Source organism: Miniopterus natalensis, chromosome 4 (genome assembly GCF_054644295.1).
Source record: "Miniopterus natalensis isolate mMinNat1 chromosome 4, mMinNat1.hap1, whole genome shotgun sequence".
NCBI lineage: Eukaryota > Metazoa > Chordata > Mammalia > Chiroptera > Miniopteridae > Miniopterus > Miniopterus natalensis.
In genome coordinates this window covers 87,897,820-87,918,068 of record NC_142084.1, presented here as the reverse complement: position 1 = coordinate 87,918,068, position 20,249 = coordinate 87,897,820, and the positions used below count along the sequence as shown (strand labels likewise).

At 38.0% G+C, this 20,249-nt stretch overlaps 1 protein-coding gene across 6 annotated transcripts in view; it reads right to left on the bottom strand.

Moving 5' to 3' along the window:
• Positions 1–20,249, bottom strand: part of GABRG2 (gamma-aminobutyric acid type A receptor subunit gamma2) — a 71,570-nt gene that overhangs the window by 27,712 nt on the left and 23,609 nt on the right. For all 6 annotated transcript variants that reach the window (XM_087816099.1, XM_016213990.2, XM_016213991.2 and 3 more), the window contains exons 3-6: positions 19,806–19,873; positions 17,290–17,510; positions 14,227–14,309; positions 11,343–11,480 (exon numbers count right to left, since the gene is read on the bottom strand). In XM_087816099.1, coding sequence (XP_087672225.1) covers positions 11,343–11,480; positions 14,227–14,309; positions 17,290–17,510; positions 19,806–19,873 — 510 coding nt within the window. The remainder of the gene's footprint in view (positions 1–11,342; positions 11,481–14,226; positions 14,310–17,289; positions 17,511–19,805; positions 19,874–20,249) is intronic.

The following is a 20,249-nucleotide window of genomic DNA, read 5'->3' as shown; positions in this document are numbered from 1 at the left end:
TAAGACATACTGAAGTTTTCCTTTCACCACAATATCTTCGTGATATTGTAACTAATGACCAATTTACAAGCACTTACAAATGCTAAGGCACATGAAATTTATTCTACAGAAGCATTGAATGCCGAGGTCTTCCAGCAAGCATAGCAGTAGACATATGTCATCTTTTGAACTCTGTTGCATGTTTACATGAATCTTGAAAAGTGCCTAGCACAGTGCCTCACATGGATGTGAAATTCCCAATAAAAGCTGGCTTTAACACCCGCACTATCGCAATCCCGTCATTAGCAACAAGACTTCTCTGTGTGTAGATTAATAGTGGCAGATTTTTAGTACGAAAATATCTCCTACTACTTACTGACTCACTGACAGCCAGTGAAATGGACCTTCCTTTTTATATTAGATTAGTCTTGGGTAGTGGCAAGAAGACAGTGGCTTGGGGACATAAATGCTTGTTGGTTAGTTCTAGTTCTACTAATAACTGGGCGCAAAAAATGTTTAATTTAAAATTATTGATAGATGAAGGACTTTATGTACTATATGTACTTTATGTACTAAAATAGAGAAACAGTTAATTTTAAGAAAGTTTCATAGAGGAAAGGCTTACAATTTTAGCTCCTTATGATTCAATAAAATAAAGCTTTTAAGTTTTACTCACAACTACTCTATTGTACTCTTTTCTTACACGGAACTGTTAGAGACGTTCAGGGTTTTTTTTCCATGCAAAAAGTAACAGCAATCAAGACAGCCTGACCTTTTCACTATTTTATGGCCATTCTTTATTAAATCATGTTCAATTACTTTGTTCTACTGACAGGAGGATGATCCTGGTTTATTGTTTCCTAGAAGTCACCACTGCCTAACATCTGTAAAATTGAATTTAGTACGGGCCCAATATTTATGGGCTTGTTTTCTGTTGTAATTAATACAGCTGTCCCAGCTGTACAGCAGAGGAAATTTTGCACATGTTGATAAAACCTGACAGTTCCCATCACCCTACAGTTGTTTTCATGTTAACATTGTGTCTTCTCACCTCTTCTTCTGAAGCCAATTTTACATAAATAGGAAATCATGGCTCTAGGTCATTGACAAAGTGAAGCAGGCTTAACCCCAAACAGTCTTTTTTTAAGAGGATAATTCTCAGAGAGAGAGACATTTTATACCTGGGCTTTGTTTTCTTTCATAGTAAGTCATGCCTTTCCGTTGCTGGGGATAACATCCTGACATAGGATCTTGAGCTACACTTACTTATGTGGCCAGGTAGGTGGGCCATGCATAGCATAAAGGGTTAGATTAATTAATGGTAAATTCTGGTTATGATTTTATAGTTCAAAATATTTGCTCTCTTTTTCTACCAAGTTCATACCTCCAGAGGCCTTCCCTGGTGGCCCTTTGCTTGCCCCTGTGACTTGCTTTGGCAAATAGAAAGTGAGCTAAGTGACTCATGCCTGTCAAAACAGAAACTGTAGCAATCATTTTACTTCTTCATTATTTGCCCCGTTGACAACGAGAATGGCAAGCCACAGAATGAAAAAGAACAGGTGGGAGAGCAAAACATCATATATTAGTTTTAAACCACTAAGATTGGGGGGCTGTTTGCTTAAACTGACTAACACAGTCTAATTCTCCATACTTGCATACAACCAGTTTTAGATGGACAGATGATAGACAGACAGACAGACAGACAGACCTGCAGAATAATATAACAATTAGAAGAAACCAAATTACACACTAGATAAAGAAAAATGGCCCAGGGCAAGCCTTTCTTTAAACACAAATCAGAAACAGCCCTAGCTTTCGAGTCTTCACTAGATTGGAAAATTGGCCTGTCAGTCAGGAAACGTGGGTGTCTGTTAGTCACTTACTCTGTGGTTTTGAACAAGGCCCTTACCATCTCTCCATACGTTTCCACAAGATGGCTTGTGCATGGTAATCTCACCTGGACAACATTGCATTACAGAGCCTCACATTGTAGAATAACTGTGAAAAGCGAATGAGATGATGGATACAGAAAGGGCTTACAAATGCCAGCTCATCATATTATTATTATTACTGTAGAGGGTTGGTATCAGTACTGCATGTTTTAATGGACTGCCAACTCACAGCACTATACACTTGAGTCATATTTGTATAATTATGCTATTAAAAGTAAAATAATAAATTAAGGTTATGCTAATCACTTCTGATTGCAAGTGTTCTGTCTATTTAAGGTCACTGAGTGTCTGTCCTTTCTCCTCTTGAAAGCATCATCATAACCATTGTCCTATCCTGACGCTCTCCCAGTTTCTCATTCACAGTAAATTCAGTTGACATCCACCCTCGCTCCTCACACCCACAGCGGGCCTATTTTTCCTGTGCCAAATTAATTTTTCAGACCTTACCTAACTTATCAACCATCTCTATGGCAACACCCTGGGCCTCTTGCCCCCACAATTGCCACCAAAGTGCTCTATACATGACAGATAAAATAGATGTGTTAATTTCTGGGTTTCACAGGATGAGAGAACCAGAGGAAATTTCTGTTAGGAACTCATGGGGACATAGAAAACCTAAATACCCACCAGAAGTCTGCGTTTTACAGAGCTGCTAAATATCAGGAAACACAACACAACATTTCAGGGGTAAAAAGGACCTTCAGTTTCCATCTAGTCTGTTTTTTATTTTGAGATGAAGAAATTGAGGGACAAAGATGAAAATCACTAGCTCAAGGTCATTCACCTATGCGGTCGCATGACCACAGAGGCCACTCTTAAATAAAATAACTGTCATGGCTTTTTGCTCTATATCCAGCTGTCTCAATTCATCAAAGAACAGGGTTTTAGTACAGAAAGTAACTGTATTTATCTTCAGAAAAGTACAACAGGAAAATTATTAGTTGGCTCTGCAAGACTGCTAATCAGTCATGTGCAGGAAACTTGCAACAGAGCTTTTAGCTGCTTGGATAGGAGCTGAAAGAGGCAAATGCAGAGGAGACTAGATGCATAGATGTCTGTATACGAAACTTCAGAACTTTGTTTCTTAAAGTCCATCTTCCATGAAAGTGGGTCATAGAGATAAACTGAATGAACTTAAAATCAATTGGAATTGTATATACTAGATATTCATGATAGGTAAACCCAATATTAGACTGAAAAAATCAAGTGAGGCCTCGGACAGCCAGGCTCTGGCACGTCTCTGTAACTCACTGCATGTTCTCAAGCACACCTTGGTTGAGTAATAGTTTTCACATCCACCTCTTATAGTGTTGTTTTGTGATAGAAACCCCCTTTGCCTATTAGAGGTAAAATGGTATTTATGTCCACAGACATGTATGTGCACTCATTTGGTCTCACTGTCTTTTATTTTCCCCATATTTAGGTAGAGATATAGAGGCACATGATTTTCCAAAAGAAGGAAACAGTTATTTAAGAAGAAAGACATATAGCCCTGAAAATGCAACAGGGAATGTGGTAGGGACCCTGGGAAGCTGGAGATTGTTCCTCACCTATTGGGACAGGTGACAGCTCAGCTCTACCCGATCATTTCCAAATGCAAAGGACCACCCAGGTGCTGAAGATAGAAAGATGCTTAAGATTTTCATGGGACATTTCTAATTGTTGAATGTTGACTAAAAGAAAGAAAATTTAACTCTGTCCTTGTCTAATGATCCACAGTCTAGGCTAGAGTTGGACAATTGGCTACAACTGACTTTGCCTCTTTGGAGTAATTTCTCTATAAGTAAAATTAAAATTGGGCTTTTTCTATCAATCTGATTTTACTCTCTGTCACTGATACTGGTAACAAGAAGTTATTGAGTAAGGAAATGTAGATATTAGGGTTACATTGCTGCCGGTAATTGCATTAGCTCTTACCTCTTTAACAAGCAGTTATTGCACAGCTCATGAATTACACATTGCCTTTTATATTGCATAGCTCTTCCCCACTTAGCAGTGAACAGTAGATATAATGATGAAAGTCAAGGTAAGTGATATGAGCACAGGCAGATCAAAAGTCATGTTTGGAAATTATTCCAAAAAAATCTGTTTTCTACACCAAAGTTTTCATATGATCAGCAATATCACTTATTGCACTTAAGTGTTCATAAGTAGAGATATATTGCTGATAGAGAAGCACTGATGGGTAAAACAATTAGATTTGTGGTAGCGATGGGAGAACTGTAATTTTTTTAAAAAAACCCCTATTTGTTAATATTTGTTTTTGTAATAATTCTAAAAGATGACTTATAGCAAGGAGTAGTTAATTTGAGGGTGGATACATAGGAAGAAAAATTAGACGTTTATGATGTGGTTTCTATGCTAAATGTGAAGCATTGCCAATTTCTTGAACAGCAGAAACACCCATATACATAAAGGTAAACAGAAAATAATATACTAAGTCATGTTTAACATATTCGTCAGTTGGCTTTTCCTTGACCTTTTCTGCCCTTATTGAATGTACCATTTGATTTTCTAAAGGAAATAGATTACAGGACTGGCAGGTGAGGGGTTGAACAAGCTCTGGTCAGTCCCAGCTTGTAGCCCAGCAAATTCTCTTCTGGGCTGTTAAGCACCGCTGTGTGCTGTGATCCTCCTACTATATTCCTTTTGAAGAAAGTTAAATTAAAACAAAACAAAATATTGCTTTTCTTACTGCTCTTTGCTGCCCATTTCAGTGTCTGACATGCTTAGATTTGCATCTCTGCAATGCTGAATAGCATTGTTTTCTAAAAATGCAAAAATAAGACGAAGAAATTATTAAATTGTGTCAAATAAAGTGAAAGGAACCTTCAGTGAGTCTGAATGTACAGCATGATGTCTGTAGACTCAGTCTCCATCATCTCACTCACATTTCTATATTTTTAAAACTGTCAGCTGTTTTAGATTTATTTGAGGGTAGCAGCTGGACAGGAGGGCTCTCTTAGTTGTATCAGTCACACTGCTGAGCGGGTCTTTTGAATTTAGCAAAACAGGATTTTCAACTGAGCCAGGAAACACCAAAAACTTGGGTAAAACTTAATGTTGTTTTGACCTGGTTTGTTTTGATAGACTGCGAAAATAAGATATTAATCCTCAAAATTACAGTAAATAGCAGTCATGCAAACCTTTTATTATGTTTTTTTTCTGATGAGATTTTTCTGTGAGGAACAATTTTATGCAAATATGATGGCTCCAACGGTTTCTTAAGGCCTTATTTGGGTGGTGACCCATCGGTCCACTTAGCAAGTGAATGATAATATCTCATAAGCAATAAATATGTTTCTGAAAAATGAAAGGATATCGTTGCTAAATTGTTTCTCACTTGATATTATTGCTACGCGTAGATATAATTGCTGTTCCTCCAGGTTAATGTTTTGTTGACGCCTGTACGAATTTGTCATATGAAGTGCTATTACTTCGTTTCATTGCCTCTGTAAAATTAGCTATTCTAAAGCTTAGAAATAACTTTTAATTAATTCATCTTCTTACCTAATATGTGCATGAGAGATAGCAGGCTGACAGTTTGGGATCTGGATAAATAACGCTGCTGATAGAATATCCTTGAACAAGTTACTCAGCCCCTCTCAACTTAAGTTGCTTCATCTGTACGTGGAAAAACAGTATCTTTCTCAGAGGTTTGTTGTGAGAAATAAAATGATACCATGCACGTTGCACAGATGCTAGGAAGTTATAAAACCCATTGTCCTCTCCTAGCACACAAATGAGCTCCCCTTCCCAGCCCCATTTCATCTCACGGGAACATGCAACTAGTTCTTGCCACTGGAATAAGCAGAAGTGAAGTGGGTCACCTTGACACCAAATAATTGTCCTTAGATTTCATAGGGCTTCTCTCTGCAGCCTCTCTCTACCTCCTAAGCCCTGTCTCCCCACTGGGTAATGTCAGAGCAACCTTGAAATTTAAAAAAGTCCAATGTGAGATTCTTAATGTGATATCTGAATTTTCAAGTATTGCAACTGAAAAAAATACCAAATAAAACTTTTATATAATATATAATATGTAAATGTAATGTGTAATATATTATATATTATATAATGATAACTATCATTATATAATATATATTATATTATATATTATATTTATTATATGTATTATATTTATTATATATATATGGAGTGAGAGTGTCGTTCCTTCTAAATTAAAAACCTAAAGGAGATTTTGCACTTGCCTTGCTTTAAAAACATGTCAAAAACTTAATGAAGGAAAACATTCTAGGAGAGCATTAATTTATAAAGAAAGTCGCTCCTTCATCAGACATGTATTGTGTAACCTTGGTTATGTCAGAGGTCATGGAGAGCTCTAAGGACAAAGACTTTAAAGGAACACCTAGTCACATGCATTTACTTTAAACACAAGAAACTTTGTCATCTCGAGTGTCTTCCCCATGGCTGTTCCTGGCCCAGCTCTCTTTTTGTAATTCATACATTCTTCTCTCCTGAAACCATAGTAATTTTTATAAATTAAAATATAAAGAAAATGAAAATCTATTACTAAGCAGTCTTCCACTGATTTATTTTAAGATATTATGTTGCTTCAAGTAGTTTTAAAAGTTTACCGTTGACTAAAATGGGCTCACAACTTCCTGTGACTCAGAAGTGATGAGAGACTATAGGATTGATGCTGCAGTTATGTATTTCTCTCCTATCATTTAGGGTTTCTAATTTTTTTCTTTCAACCTTTTCACAGTGAAAAAATTATCGTTAACTTGTATCTTTTTAAAAATGTCCTTTTTCTTTCTTCCAAACTATTTTATTTCATTGATGAGTAAAAATCATCTTAATTGAAACACAACCTAGAAGGTGGGAGTTTCTCTTTCTTCCCTTATTTGGAGAGTTATTGGAATTATTTGACCGGTACGTACACTCATAAGAAGAGAGGGTTGGACTTGCACTTGGTAGGAGAATAGCAGGGAAGGTTAGGAGTCAAGCAGTGAGCAGGGCCTTCACCCATGGAGCTGACTTTTCTAAAACTGTGGTCTAGATGTCACTGTTGGAAACTAAGGTGGATTTAGTGGCATGTGAACTTTTCACTCTAATATTCCTGCATTTATTGTAATGGAAATCAGGAAAATAGGATGTGGAATCTAAGCCAAAAAGATGTTAAAGTCGAAAGGAAAGTAAATAATTGTTCAAGTACGTGGGTCCATCAAAAAAATATGATGATATTTCATGGGACACTGATGTTTGCATTGCTGAAGACAATATGGGACTTTTAATGGTATTCTAATGTAGTAAGAATGGGATATATTATTTTTAGTAATGGCATTTGGATCCCAAGAATACAGGTTCCCCTAAGAAACTAATTTCCCACTTTTCTAGCCCACATTGAAAACACGAAAGAACAAAATTCTGCCTGATACTAAAAATTTGGGTAGATAATTTGGCGGACTGGAAATGGGAGCCCAGCTCAAAAGAACAAAGTCTTCTACTTTAGAATAGAATGATGAGTGATGAAAAACACATACTAGGATTCTGCATTGCTTATTAAATATGACAATTACATCGATAAGACTCACATTTTCCCTCAATCAGTTCTACAGCCACCTGCTAACTCACAGCCCTGGGCAAGCCGCGCTACTAGCATCAGAGATACCGAGATGCTTATTGGAAGGCTTCCGTTTTGAAATTTGTGATTTCCTGGGCGAAGAGGCAGGAAGGGAGGACAATGCATGCCCGCCGAACACGAGACAGAAATGATGTTTTCATGAGTGGGGTGAAAGTGCTGTGAGGGGAATTAATGAGATGATGATGATGGTAATCATAATACGGTTCACATATGGAGTCCTTTCCATGTGCCAGGCAAATGTTACTCATTCTAGTGGAGTGCTTCGCCTAATCCTCGGAGCAGCCCAGAAATGTTAGTATTTTTGAACTTAGATATAGAGAAAACACGGCTGGGGAGTTGCTGAGCGCAGGCGCTCACACAGTAGGGACAGTGGCTTGCGCTTGATGGAAGGGACTGAGTGCTTGAGGCGGGATGGAAGCCGAGCTTCAGAAGGACGCAGCGGCCACCGTGGGAATACCAGCGCGGTGACGGAGAGCCCGCGCGTGCGAGCGGGCCTCTGGCACCTGCATCCCGTCCCGTAGTGATCCCTGCTGGGGAGGGGACCCTCGCCGTCTCGGTCCCCGCCTCCCCAGGGCTGCTGATGGTCAATGCGACTGCGATGGTGAGAATTAAAGCGGGTCGCTTCTAGAACACACTTGCCCTGCTGCGCGTAGCTGGTACTCAGAGGTGCCAGCTCTTAGGAGAATGTGTGATCCGCAGGCCGCAGGGGAGCGAGACTGACAGCAGGGACGGGGCTTAATAGGCTCCCGCCGCCGTCCAGGTGATCACAGACAAAATCGTGAACTGGGACAGTGGCAATGGCAGCTGCAAAGAGGACAGTTACACAAGACGTTTCAGAGGCGTAAGTGCCTTCATGATTCACTGGATGTGGGAGGCAGAGAGGGGACTCCTTGGGCGCTCATGCCCCGCTCGCTCTCACCAGATATGGAACAACCAGGAAGACATACATCATGATTTGGCGAAGAAGTTATGGACCCAGAATCTCTTTTGGTGTATTGACTGTGGGTTAAAGGTATTCTTCAGGTTTCATCTATCTGTCACCAAGGCAATATTTTTCTCAAGTGTGATACACATCCAACTGGTGGGAAGGAGATGATCTGGGTGGTGGCTTCAAGGATTGTCAAATAGCATTCAATTCCATGGTGAGAAAATGATTTCCTCCGAAATGCTCCCTCTGTCCTGTTTCCATCAAAGAATTTTTAAATTTTTTTTTACTTTAGTACTAGCCGTACTGTCCCATTTTTCTAATGTCTGTTTTTTGGTCAACATACTCAGAGTCTGGGGAACACAAATATATATGCACTTAAAATTTAAGAACATTTAAAAATAATTTAAGAACATTTGTTTTTAATGAAATTTTGATGTGAGTTTCTATTTATATCAAGTACTCCTGGTGTATAATTATGGTTCTAATTTAAACTTTCCTTTAAAATATTTTTTAAACTAAAAACAATGTATCAATTTAAAGAAGCAACTACTAAGGACCCAGCAGTAGGGTCACCTGGCTTAGCAAAGTCATGAAAGCCTTGAATGACTGAAGACTAGAAATCCCCTGCAGTAAGCTGGGTGCCCCTTTAAGCGATATTCTCACCCCGTTTCCACAGGGGCTTCTTAAAGGAAACCGCTTCCCGTAAGTCTAGGAGAAAACCACATTGCAGTGATGGCTGAGATGAAAAAGCACTAGAGATCTGACAGTCTCACAATTTCCCAAGGAAGTTGTTAACATAACCTCTTTGTAAACATTAACTAACTGTGGAGCTGTGCTTGAAGATAGGAATGGCGTCAGCATCCAACCGAAGACCATGCAGAAAATCCCGGGCACTGCCAAGCCGGCTCCCGCAAGGATCGGCCTCTCAGCTCTGGAGCTGCGTTTCGTCTCAGCCCTCCCCTTCACACAGGCAGCTGAAATAGCACTGCACACACAACACACACCAGCAAGGGCAGGGATGGGCGAGCGGACCAGTGCGCAGGCCAGCTGCCTTGCCAAAATCCGCGAGGAGCGGCAGCGATCGGTCAGGGGGTGCTACTCAGTGTCTAATCTGCTATCAGTGCAGCCTCGCTTTGGTTTCCCCAGGAGGATTAATAGCTCTGTGACCCCTTGGTGAGTTTTCTTGCTCTGTTTTAAGTAAGTGGGTCATTTTCTCCTGGCAGTATCTCTTAAGAGACAGTAACTACTCGAGGTCATTCTCAGTATGAGACAGTGGGAAGGGGGTGGTGTTTGGCCCTTTGATATAAAGCCAACCCTTCCTCGCCACCTTTTGGGTTTACTGCTACTCTGAGCTGAAATGACTGAACAAAAGATTGGCTAGTCATGAATTCGCGGGTTCTGTTTCAGGGTGCTGGAATAATTATAGAAATATGAGCATACAACAGAACTTGATGTCCAATTTTGCATCCTGGGAGCATGCATACTCGGAGATTATTTTTACACATGTTCCTCCTTTCACAGATGGGAGATTTTACTTCTAAGGCAATCCTGAATCTTTTTTTGGCACCAAATGAAACACTGTTTTAGTACTGGATGGTCAGGATTTTTAGTGAATAAGGGAGCAGAAGGCCCCTTTTAAAATATATATATTTGAGCATTTCTTTAACCCTCTTTTTTTTAAAAAATATATCTTTATTGATTTCATAGAGAGGAAGGGAGAGGGAGACAGAGAGAAATATCAATGATGAGAGAGTCATTGATCGGCTGCCTCCTGCACGCCCCCAACTGGGGATCGAGCCCGCATCCCGGGCATGTGCCCTGACCGGAAATCGAACCCTGATCCCCTGGATCCTAGGTCGGTGCTCAACCCCTAAGCCACGCCCGGCTGGGTTCTTTGACCCTCTTTCAGGCTCTTTTTTCTCAAAATAAAAGAGTTTTTAGGACAAATCTGCAAATGCCAAAAACAATGTTAGGGCCGCACGGCTCTTTGAATTCAAGGATGGTTTCTATGAAGGTGGAACCTTAAGTTTCCATTTTTGTGTAGGTCCTGAATTGGCTTCTCTCTGTGCAGAAGACCAAGGCTTTATTCCCAGTCAGTCAGCACCAAACTGTGCCTTACAAATTCCGAGGGTGGGGGTCAGGGATGTGTGAGTGAATCAATAGAAACAGCTCAATTTATGGAAAGACATATCTTAATCGAAGGTAAGCTGAGAGCCCAGGGTTTATATTTGAAGTTGGAAGCATTTTATGTTTTTTCTCCTACACATAGTATGCGTGTGATGCAGATGTTTTTGTTCACATTGGCTATCTGGGAAAGTTGATGTCCTGAGAATCTCAATAATTTTCTCAAAATCAACAGCTGGTAATTGGAGTTGGGATCTGAACCCAGTCCTGTTTCATTCCAAAGCCCAGTCCCTTATCCAGTGATGGAGTCAGTTCAAACTATTAGCTTATCGAATGGAGAATTAGTCCATGTTCACTATGATCACTTTTCTACATTTGTGGAAAGTTAATTTTTTTGTATAATTACTTTAAATGCTTCTATCTCAATATATTATGAAACATTTCTTAAAAGAAGCATTATAGTTATAGCTAATAAATATTTTCTTCTTTTTAAATAATTGCCACTTATTTTTGCTTAAAGAAATTAAGCAAATAATTTACTAATCCAATTTGAATTCAATTTGCTTCAGATTGATAATATCCATTTAATATATCTATTATACAAGAATACCAACTATAATTTTCCCTTGTAAATTAAAACACTTCATTTTCTGAATGTCACTTGCAGACAGGCATTGAAAAGCCTTCTGAATCACATACACCAGAATTTTAGCTCTTACAGGGTCACTTAGAACTCTGTTTAAGTGCATCTTACCAGAAGTTGTCTTCACTATGTCAGTGGTATTTCTCAGTCCAACAAATGAAAATTGATACAGCCTCCAAGATCTTGTGTCGCCCACTTCAACAGAATTACGCTTCCATTGATAGACGATTTCTTCCCGTGGATAGCCATCTGCCATGAGATGGGAGAGCACACGTTTAAAATGGTTATAAGTGAACATACATAGCATGTTCCTTCCAGGAAAAGACACTGAGAAGGTGCTGAGAGAGGTAAAGTTATGACTTAATGAGGATCCTGGACTAAAAAGCCTCATCATAGAGAAAATAAATACAATGGCATCCTATTCCAATGGGAAGGTAGATTTAAAGATCATGAGGTCAAAATCACCCTTGAAAGTCACTTAAATTCCATAAAAGGTATACTATACATGGTTTAATATATACTATAGGCACACTTTACATTGTCTGGGGTAAGATGTAATAAGTGGTCAGTATAAATAAATAGTACATATGTAAGATATTTTTTCATCATGAGGGGGAGTCAACCAGGACAAGATTTGGAGAGTCAGGCAGAAAGAGACACTAATGGGAGAAGAGCACCCTCAAATTCCTCTCCCGAGCGTGCCTCAGTAGAAGGTGGTGGGGAGAAAGGACCTCAAATACTTACATTAGTCTCTCTCTCCCCCCTCCTTTCTCCCCCCTCCCTCTTCTCTCTCTCTCTCTCCCCTCCTCTCTCCCTCCCCCCCCCATTTTGTTGGGATTTTATTTTAATACATACAGAAATCTACAATGAAAGTAGTAAGTAGAAACATGAAGGGGAAGATTCCAATGAGCACTATGTAGATGCCGAAGGGTCCGTCTCGTTCAGCCAAGAGAACAGAGAGCCTTCACGGAAGAGGGGGCGCACTGATAGTGCAGTGGCTTTCAGGGCCGTTTCCTAGCCCAGTACCCTAGACAAGTTTCTTATTTTTTTTTTTCTAAATTATTTGCTTCCTTATGGTGATTATGCTCATATTTATTTCATGAAATTGATGGCCAGTGTATATTTAATTAATATACTTTAATTACTCTTAAGTAAACTACAATAAACTCAAGTAAAAAAAAATAGATAAATAGAGAAAGATTTAAAAAACCAGAAAGCATCTCAACTGTTTGTCTACTAACATGCTGTGAAAAGATAAATCTTGATTATGGAGGCTGATTCACTACTTAGAATAAAACCCCTTATGTTTCTTGCTTTTCCTCTGGGTCTGCTGTGTGCTTACTAACTGCGAAGAAGGGAAGGGAAACAATCCCCTGGTGACTGTGGAGCCCGGGGGGGAGCAGCGTGTGTTGAAAACTGAGGAAAAGAATGATGCTCTTAGGGGACTTCCCGAGCAGAATGGAATTGTGATTTAATTTTTTGATAGCAATAAGTGATACTCAGTTGTGTTTGGGCTCAGAAGACAGTTGTCAACCGGTGACCTGGTAGCATAGAAATCACCAGTCCTTATGGCTGACTCAGAGGAGGAGTGATCCCAGGTAGAAAATGAAAAGAAAACCAGTGTAGTCTCCTCAAGCCTGGGGGAGCTTTCACTTAAAAATGTTCCATGTTTACATGAAGTAAAACATTAGAAATAAGTTTTATAATGAAACCTTTTCTAAATATAGGGTGGAGCAAAAGTAGGTTTACAGTTGTGAGGGCTTGAAACAGTTTATTCTTGTATTATTTACTAACTATTGTATCATTTTCCATATGGACAACTGTAGACCTACTTTTGCCCACTCTGTATATATGATATACTGTGATTTTTTTCTTTGCTTCCTTCTGGAATTAATGTAGTGATAAACAAATAATTATTTCTCTCATCATTGATTTTTGTAAAAAAAATTATGGTTATTATGATTTAATTGGCTCTAAGAGTCTCCCTTACTCCCTGGCTGGGAAATTATATTTATGAACATAAAAACTTAAAATTCAGAATCAGTTTTTATTGCACAGTTGACAGACCAGAAATAAGGAGGCGCTGAGCAGCCTAATGAGTATGCTAAACACGTAGTGACGCAAACATTTGGGGGAAACTGAGGCTTGCTTTTTATTCAAGCTGGAAATACCTATGAAGGTTACTAAAGCTTAATGTAATTTGTGTTAGAATCATCACGGACCTTCTTACTACTGTCTGATATCTGATGATAATAATAATAATTCATAAAAATAATAAAGCTTTTTATTGGATCTTGTGTGTTGAGGTAGCATACCAAGCATTTTACATATATTATATCCACAAAACCATATTGTGATGCAGCAGGTCTTACCATCTCCGTCGGATATCTGGTTGATTTTGTAATTTGCTCAAGTCTATAGAGATAGAGTTGGAATTTGCACTAGACCTATAAGATGCCAAGAATCAGCCTTTTACTCATTGGTGGATAACCAGTTCTAGGTATTACTAGAACTCCAGGAGAAAGAGGTAATTACCAATTGTGTTATCTTTAACAGATATGCAAAATTGGGATGTGCAGACAGCACTGTTGGATCTCCATGCATCCTGACAGGTAAGGGAGAAAATACGTAGCCAGTGTCCCGCTACTCTCTTCTGGGAGGGAGGGAGGGTATGGCCCACCATTACTCCTTTCTGTTCAGTCCAGGCCTGGCTTTACAACCTCTCAACAAAGGGCTCCGGGCAACCTCTGCCCATTTATTAAAAGTTTATACCTCAATGAAACTTATTTGTAATTCCTGGTAAAATAGACCCCTTTCCACAAGAATCACTCTAATAGGGACAAGCTGATGTTACAATGAAAGAAAACTGTCAAAATCGTCAAAGTCAACAACATTGCTTAACGCAGTTTTGCACTCTCTGTGAATCTCCCCATTAATTGACATGTGACTAGACCGTTGGTGAGAGGGGACACAACGCAGAATGAGTATTACTTACAACTGGAGAACTCCAAGGGGCAGGAGTGCTCATCCATTGGAAAGTTGTGCAGCTGTAATTGGCACTCAGCATCAATTGTCAACCTAAATAGAAGATATGAAATATTAGTAGAAAGATTGTAGACATAGTTTTAAAAATGTACATTACATTTCTAATGACTGTTGTTATTCCTGGAGAGGATGGTGATTCTCACTGAAGAAATCCACCAAGTCCAGGAGAAAAGTATTTAAGACTGAACACGGTCCATTCGTTTTCACAAACCAAACAGCAGGTTCTCATTGACCCCAACTCCATTTTTTCAAAACTTGGGATCACGCAGCTTTTTGTAAATTAATTGCACAAGTGAGATTGCTCAGTGACTGTATTTAACTTAACAGAACAACCTGTTTTAAGAACTTGAGCTCCCATACTGTTTGTGAGTAAATGAATGCTGATAATTCTCAGATCTTATCTGCTAATTAAAGTAGAACTTTCTGTTTGTAATTACTTGTTAGCTGTTAGCTTTAAATTATTATATGTGAGTTTAAAAATACCGCATTCTTGCAATGGAACAGTATGAAGCTACTCACTGTGATGTTTTAGAGTAGAAAAATATCTAATGGCAAACAGGAAATGTTAAATAAACATACACAGACATGCTAGAAATCTGCTAGTGAGTCTCAAACAGCTTACATCTGAGGTGCTTATTAAATATACAGGTTTTCTAGATCTCAGTGGGTTGGGACTCTAGGAGATAGAAAATTTAAAGGTGGTCAGATGTTTTGATTGCCTTTGGAGAAGTATGAACATATTCTAAAATTGTACTGGTGATGGATTGATAATTTTTGAAATTTCATATTTGTCAGCTATATTTATAATGATATCAATCTTGAAGTAATAAAAATGTTATTTTGTGAACACTTGTTAACTTTAAAAGATTTTGCAGTTTATCAGGCTTTTTAATTGGAGAGATTTTATTTTTCTATAGTATAATAGAGTAATTACTGATCTTAAAATGTAACTAATAATCACTGAGCCAGTGTTTATATGGCACTGGGTAAAAGTGAATTTTTCTCCTTTAATAAGCGTTGTTATGGCTTTATTGTGCTTAAGCTTGCCCAAAGTCACAAAGCTAGTGGCACAGTTGAGATCTGAACCCAAGATTATGTGTCTCCATTGTCACTCAATGATCATGTGCTCGTTCAAAGAATAGATTAGCTTTATCCATAACTGAAATCATAATTAAATTTGATATTTTAGTATTATGTTTCCAAATTAAACTGGAATTATTAAAATTGAAAATATAGTTTTCAGAAACAAGGATAGATACATACATACATATCTATGTGCACACACATTCATAACTTATTATAGATAACAAGAATAAAATCATCTTTCAGCAAGCCTGGCAACTCATTCAAACTTTGATTGAATTTTATGAGTGACATTTTTGAGGTGGTTTCTATAATTAAAACTTGTATAGTGGTTCTGCAAATCAATGGAAGTGAAAAAATGACTATAATGTTATGAGAATATAAAGGGACTTGAGCTAGTATAACTGACTTAATACTTCAAAAACTAGACTGAGCTCTGATTTATCAGACGGCCTTTGATTTTTACTAGATTTCAATTCCAGGCATTACCTTATCTCTAATTTAATAAAACTCATGATGAGTTCAAAATATATGCAATGACTTTCTTCTATAATTGTAGTCATTTTTCCTAGTAACTGATATAACTCTGTTTAACTGATAAAAAGGTTTGAAGCCACTTTAAAGTATTTTATTTTGTATGTTGAATATTATATAAGGTATAAAGTATATGTCACAAGGGCATTTAACATGAATCATTTTGAAGCTAAAAGTTCTAGGCTACTAAGACCTAGAAGAATCATCTTTATATATTTTACTAAAAATATATGCAAATAAATTTAGTATCTGCTGTGCTTACTACATATCAGTGTCTAAGCACCTTATATATCACCCCATTTAGACCTTATAACAAATCTGTAAGATAAGAACCATTGTCTCTATTGTATAGAAATTAAAGGTAAGAGCTCATTTGTGTGGGTGGTGTGTTGTAGGGTGCTCCTGCCTTCTTTCCCAATAATCCCCGTCAGTTCCCACCTAATTCCTCTAAATAAAAATGTAACCACGTAAAAACATCAAACTTACTATACAAATAAAGCTTTGAGATATGTCTTCTGGCACTAAGGCCTGTGCTTCCAAGTCCTGTACATAGACATTCTGGAGAGTAGCCCTAATGCATATAGATAGTACAATATAGAGCTAAGAGCTAGCCAGGTTTGTCTGATTCTTAAGTCTGTGTACTTACCTATTATGTTGTTTAATAATATATGCTCACCAATGAAAAGCTTCAGCATAAAAATATTTTAAATACATCTAAGTATAAAGTGCTAAGATAATGGCATAAAATAAGTAGAAAAACCTCCCAAATGTTACTTAATATTTAAGTTCAGAAAATAAAATTAGCTCCAAGTTTTCCCAAAAGATGTCTTTCCAAAATAGGCAATAAATTAATCCAAACAGCCTACCAGTGTGGTGGGGAGTGGGTGCTGGGAGATGGAATTCTTTCTAGTTTCTTGCCATTGTGTAGCTAAAAAGAGAAAGACATACGGGAGACGTCCACATCAAAAAAAAAATCTCCTTTTGCAACAGTTTCCTTGGCAACGGAGACATCTTCAGGCATAACAACTGGTGGTCCCAAGGATGACTATGTTTTAGTTTCCATATTTTAAAGTAGCAAGACATTCACACAAAAGCCAAGATTGATGGAAAGATCAGGCGATCTTACAAAGGCAAGGAAAATTTATGTGCTTGTGAGAGAGAAAAAAGAGTTCTCCCATGGGTCATAGAAACTGTTTCACCTAGTCCTAGTCTTTGAAAAAGCTCATTGACAACAGAAGGAAAACTCATTTTGTAGTGCCACATACTGTTATAATCAAACATCACAACCCCGCTGTTGACTTGAAATCTCTTTCTTGTTTTTTTGTCTTAAGAGAGAATGGTTGATCTTTGCTTAATTCTCAGCAATTACTTCTTTGTTTTTCATCTAAAAGAATACCTTAAGGTGTAGAGCACTCGACCATCATTCCAAATTCTCAGCATCCTATTGGGGGTGGTTATCCAATGTGCATCCGCCTTTTTCGAATTTCTGAAGAAAGTGTCTGGAATCCAGATTTTCCCCACCATGTTGCTGTTTAGTCGGAGGACTTTAATGGTGCTGTTGAATTTCAAACGTCTGTCGTACCATGTTTGGGCAAAAAATATATCAATTGTATATTCCTGTTATAAAGAGAAAGATGAAAAACATTTGCAATACAGTAGGGTTATACTGTAGAGCATTTTTTTTTTTTGGTATTTGCCATTTTTGTTCTCACTGCCGTTTTGAGCTACTTTGGCTTTGAATAGTCTAGAAGAAAGCAAAGACTATCTAAGGAGACTCACCATCTCTTATAGATGACTTGATTTTTTTGTGAAACACACACACACACACACACAACCACCAACAACACTGTTCTAAATAATTCTGGCAAAAGATCATAGCCCTGCTGCAATCATTTGCATTTGTGTCTGTAGAGCTAATTTTCTGTTGTGGGCTGTCTTTTGTATTTTAAGGTGCTTAGTAGCATTCCTCGCCTCTACTCACTAGATACCAGTAGCACCAACACCACCCTCACCCCCTGAGCTGTGACAGCTCAAAAATACCTCTCAACATTGCTAAATGTCTCAAGGAAAACATTCACCTGGGGTGATAACAACCAATGCCGTAGAGTGAAAGTCTAGAATCTTTATAATAGTCCTAAACTGGAGCTGCGGAGCCTCGGTCACCTCCAAATAAAATGGGGGACCCTAAAGAACCTATCGTGTTAGGTAGTGTGAGGACAGAAAACGAGAGCACACGTAAGGTGCTTTACATTGTGTCTGGCAGGTAGCAAACACCAATCCAATGTACAAGGTAACCTTACAAAAAACTATTATAGTTGTTGTCTTTTCCTCCAAACAAGAGAAAATGAACCAATTAAAAATAAATTTTAACTCTGTACTAATTTCTATCACAAAGCATATTGTCAGAGTGCCAGCGTGCTGCGATGATAGATTCCTCTCTAATGATCGCCCTCAAGCATATGCCACTAAGGAGGCAAGTAGCTGACTTTAATCAAAGAGAAGAAACTATGATGTGAATTCCGACCATTAGGCCTGGCGTCAGAACACCCAAGTTCTAGCTGGACTCTCATGTTTAAGTGTTATTTAGCATTATTTTATAATTTTGATTTTAATCATGCCTATGAATGAGAATTTTTTTTAAAAAAACTTCAGCGTTCTTAGAATATGAGAGCTGGGGGGTGGAGCTCTCGTGTTCTAAGAACACCGAAGTTTTTCCAGTCCAATCTCCTTAAGCCACCACCATATGTGATGAGGAGCACAGAAAGACGGAAGGTGGTTTATTTGAGCCAAAATACACAGCCCATCAGGATCAGACCAGAATCCTACCACTTTGCCTCACTGGTACTGTTCTGTGTCATCTCCTTGCACCTCCTGCCATGTCGCAGTGCAGTTGAGTGCGTTTCCACTGGGGTAAACCATGCCTCTCGGTTCACCATTTGATTCCATATTTGCAGTCTACACGTAATGAGAAGGGAACCTATCTTGTGAAATGCTTTGTCAACTAATGAGTGATGTGCCAGCAAATAGAGTAACTGAATAATTTCTGTTGCACATTGTGGCAAAACGCACAAATAAATAAGGAAAATTAAAAATAAGAGCTTTAAGATTATTCAGACCAGCATTTCATAGACTATGACCCTGGGATAGTAGTTCTGAGGACTAGTATTCTGGAAATTAAAGATTCTGTGCCGCCTTCTTCTTAGATATTTATAGTTTGTATCAGAATGCTAAATATTCTGAGAACTTCAGCTGTAAAGAAGAAACATGTTGGCATTTGTTTAATGGTTAAAATTATTTTCACAAACTATGCAAGTAGTAGTATACTTTTTAATCACCCCAATTGAGAGCAATTAAAGTTTCTCATATCTCTTGAGTCCACAGAGTGTCCCTATTGCTAGCTTAGTAAACACCACCTTAAAGTTTTAGTATTACTCTGTTATGTGATGTGAGACTCTATTCTATTCTACTATAGACTCCAATCTAGTTTCTTATTTCAGATTCTGATAGAAAGTGTTATACAATAATAAGTTACATTTATTGTTACATCTAATCAATTATTTCCCCTGAGAAACAATTCTGATTCAAAGCAAACTATGCCTTCTCCACACCATCAATATTCTAAAAAGTAGTGGAGTGCTGTATTTTATTCTGTAGCAAGCAGTCCCTACCAAGTAAGCAATTATTGTTGAATTTTGAGTATAGCATTTTTACATGAAGTAATTTTATACATATGATCACATTTAATTCTCATAGCAAATCATTAAAAATTATCCTCATACTGCAAGAGCGAGAAAAAGGTTCTGAAAGATTATGTCTCCCTTCTGAAATTTTGTGGCATCTTTTTTGCTCTTTGCATCCTATCACACGCACCCTTAGTATGTTAGTAATACAGACAAGCTATTAGAAACTTACCATATTGATAGCGTTCACCGGGCCGATGCTGTTCACATACATGTCTGTGTGGATTAACGTCGGTTTCACTGTAAAGAGAACCGCAGAGATGTGCGTACAGAGGACCGCAGCGCTTTAATCTGTGGCATTCCAGAAGCATTTACCTTGCCACTTTAGAAGCGATTTATTTACAACTAACTTGGCGCCAGTGACTAATTTGCTTCTTTTAAATAACTCTTCATTTTCAAAGAAGTATCTTCATTTAGCAAGTAAATGCTATAACTAAACACAGTAGAGTCTGAAACAGATTATGTTTTCAAGACTATATAAAAATGAACAAATAAGAACAACTCGGATTTTCTTTTTTTTTTTTTTCTCTCCTTAGATATCCTAAATTTTACCACTTTTCCTTCAAGCCCTGAAATCTATTTGGACACTGTACCCTGACTTGCCCCATACAGAGAA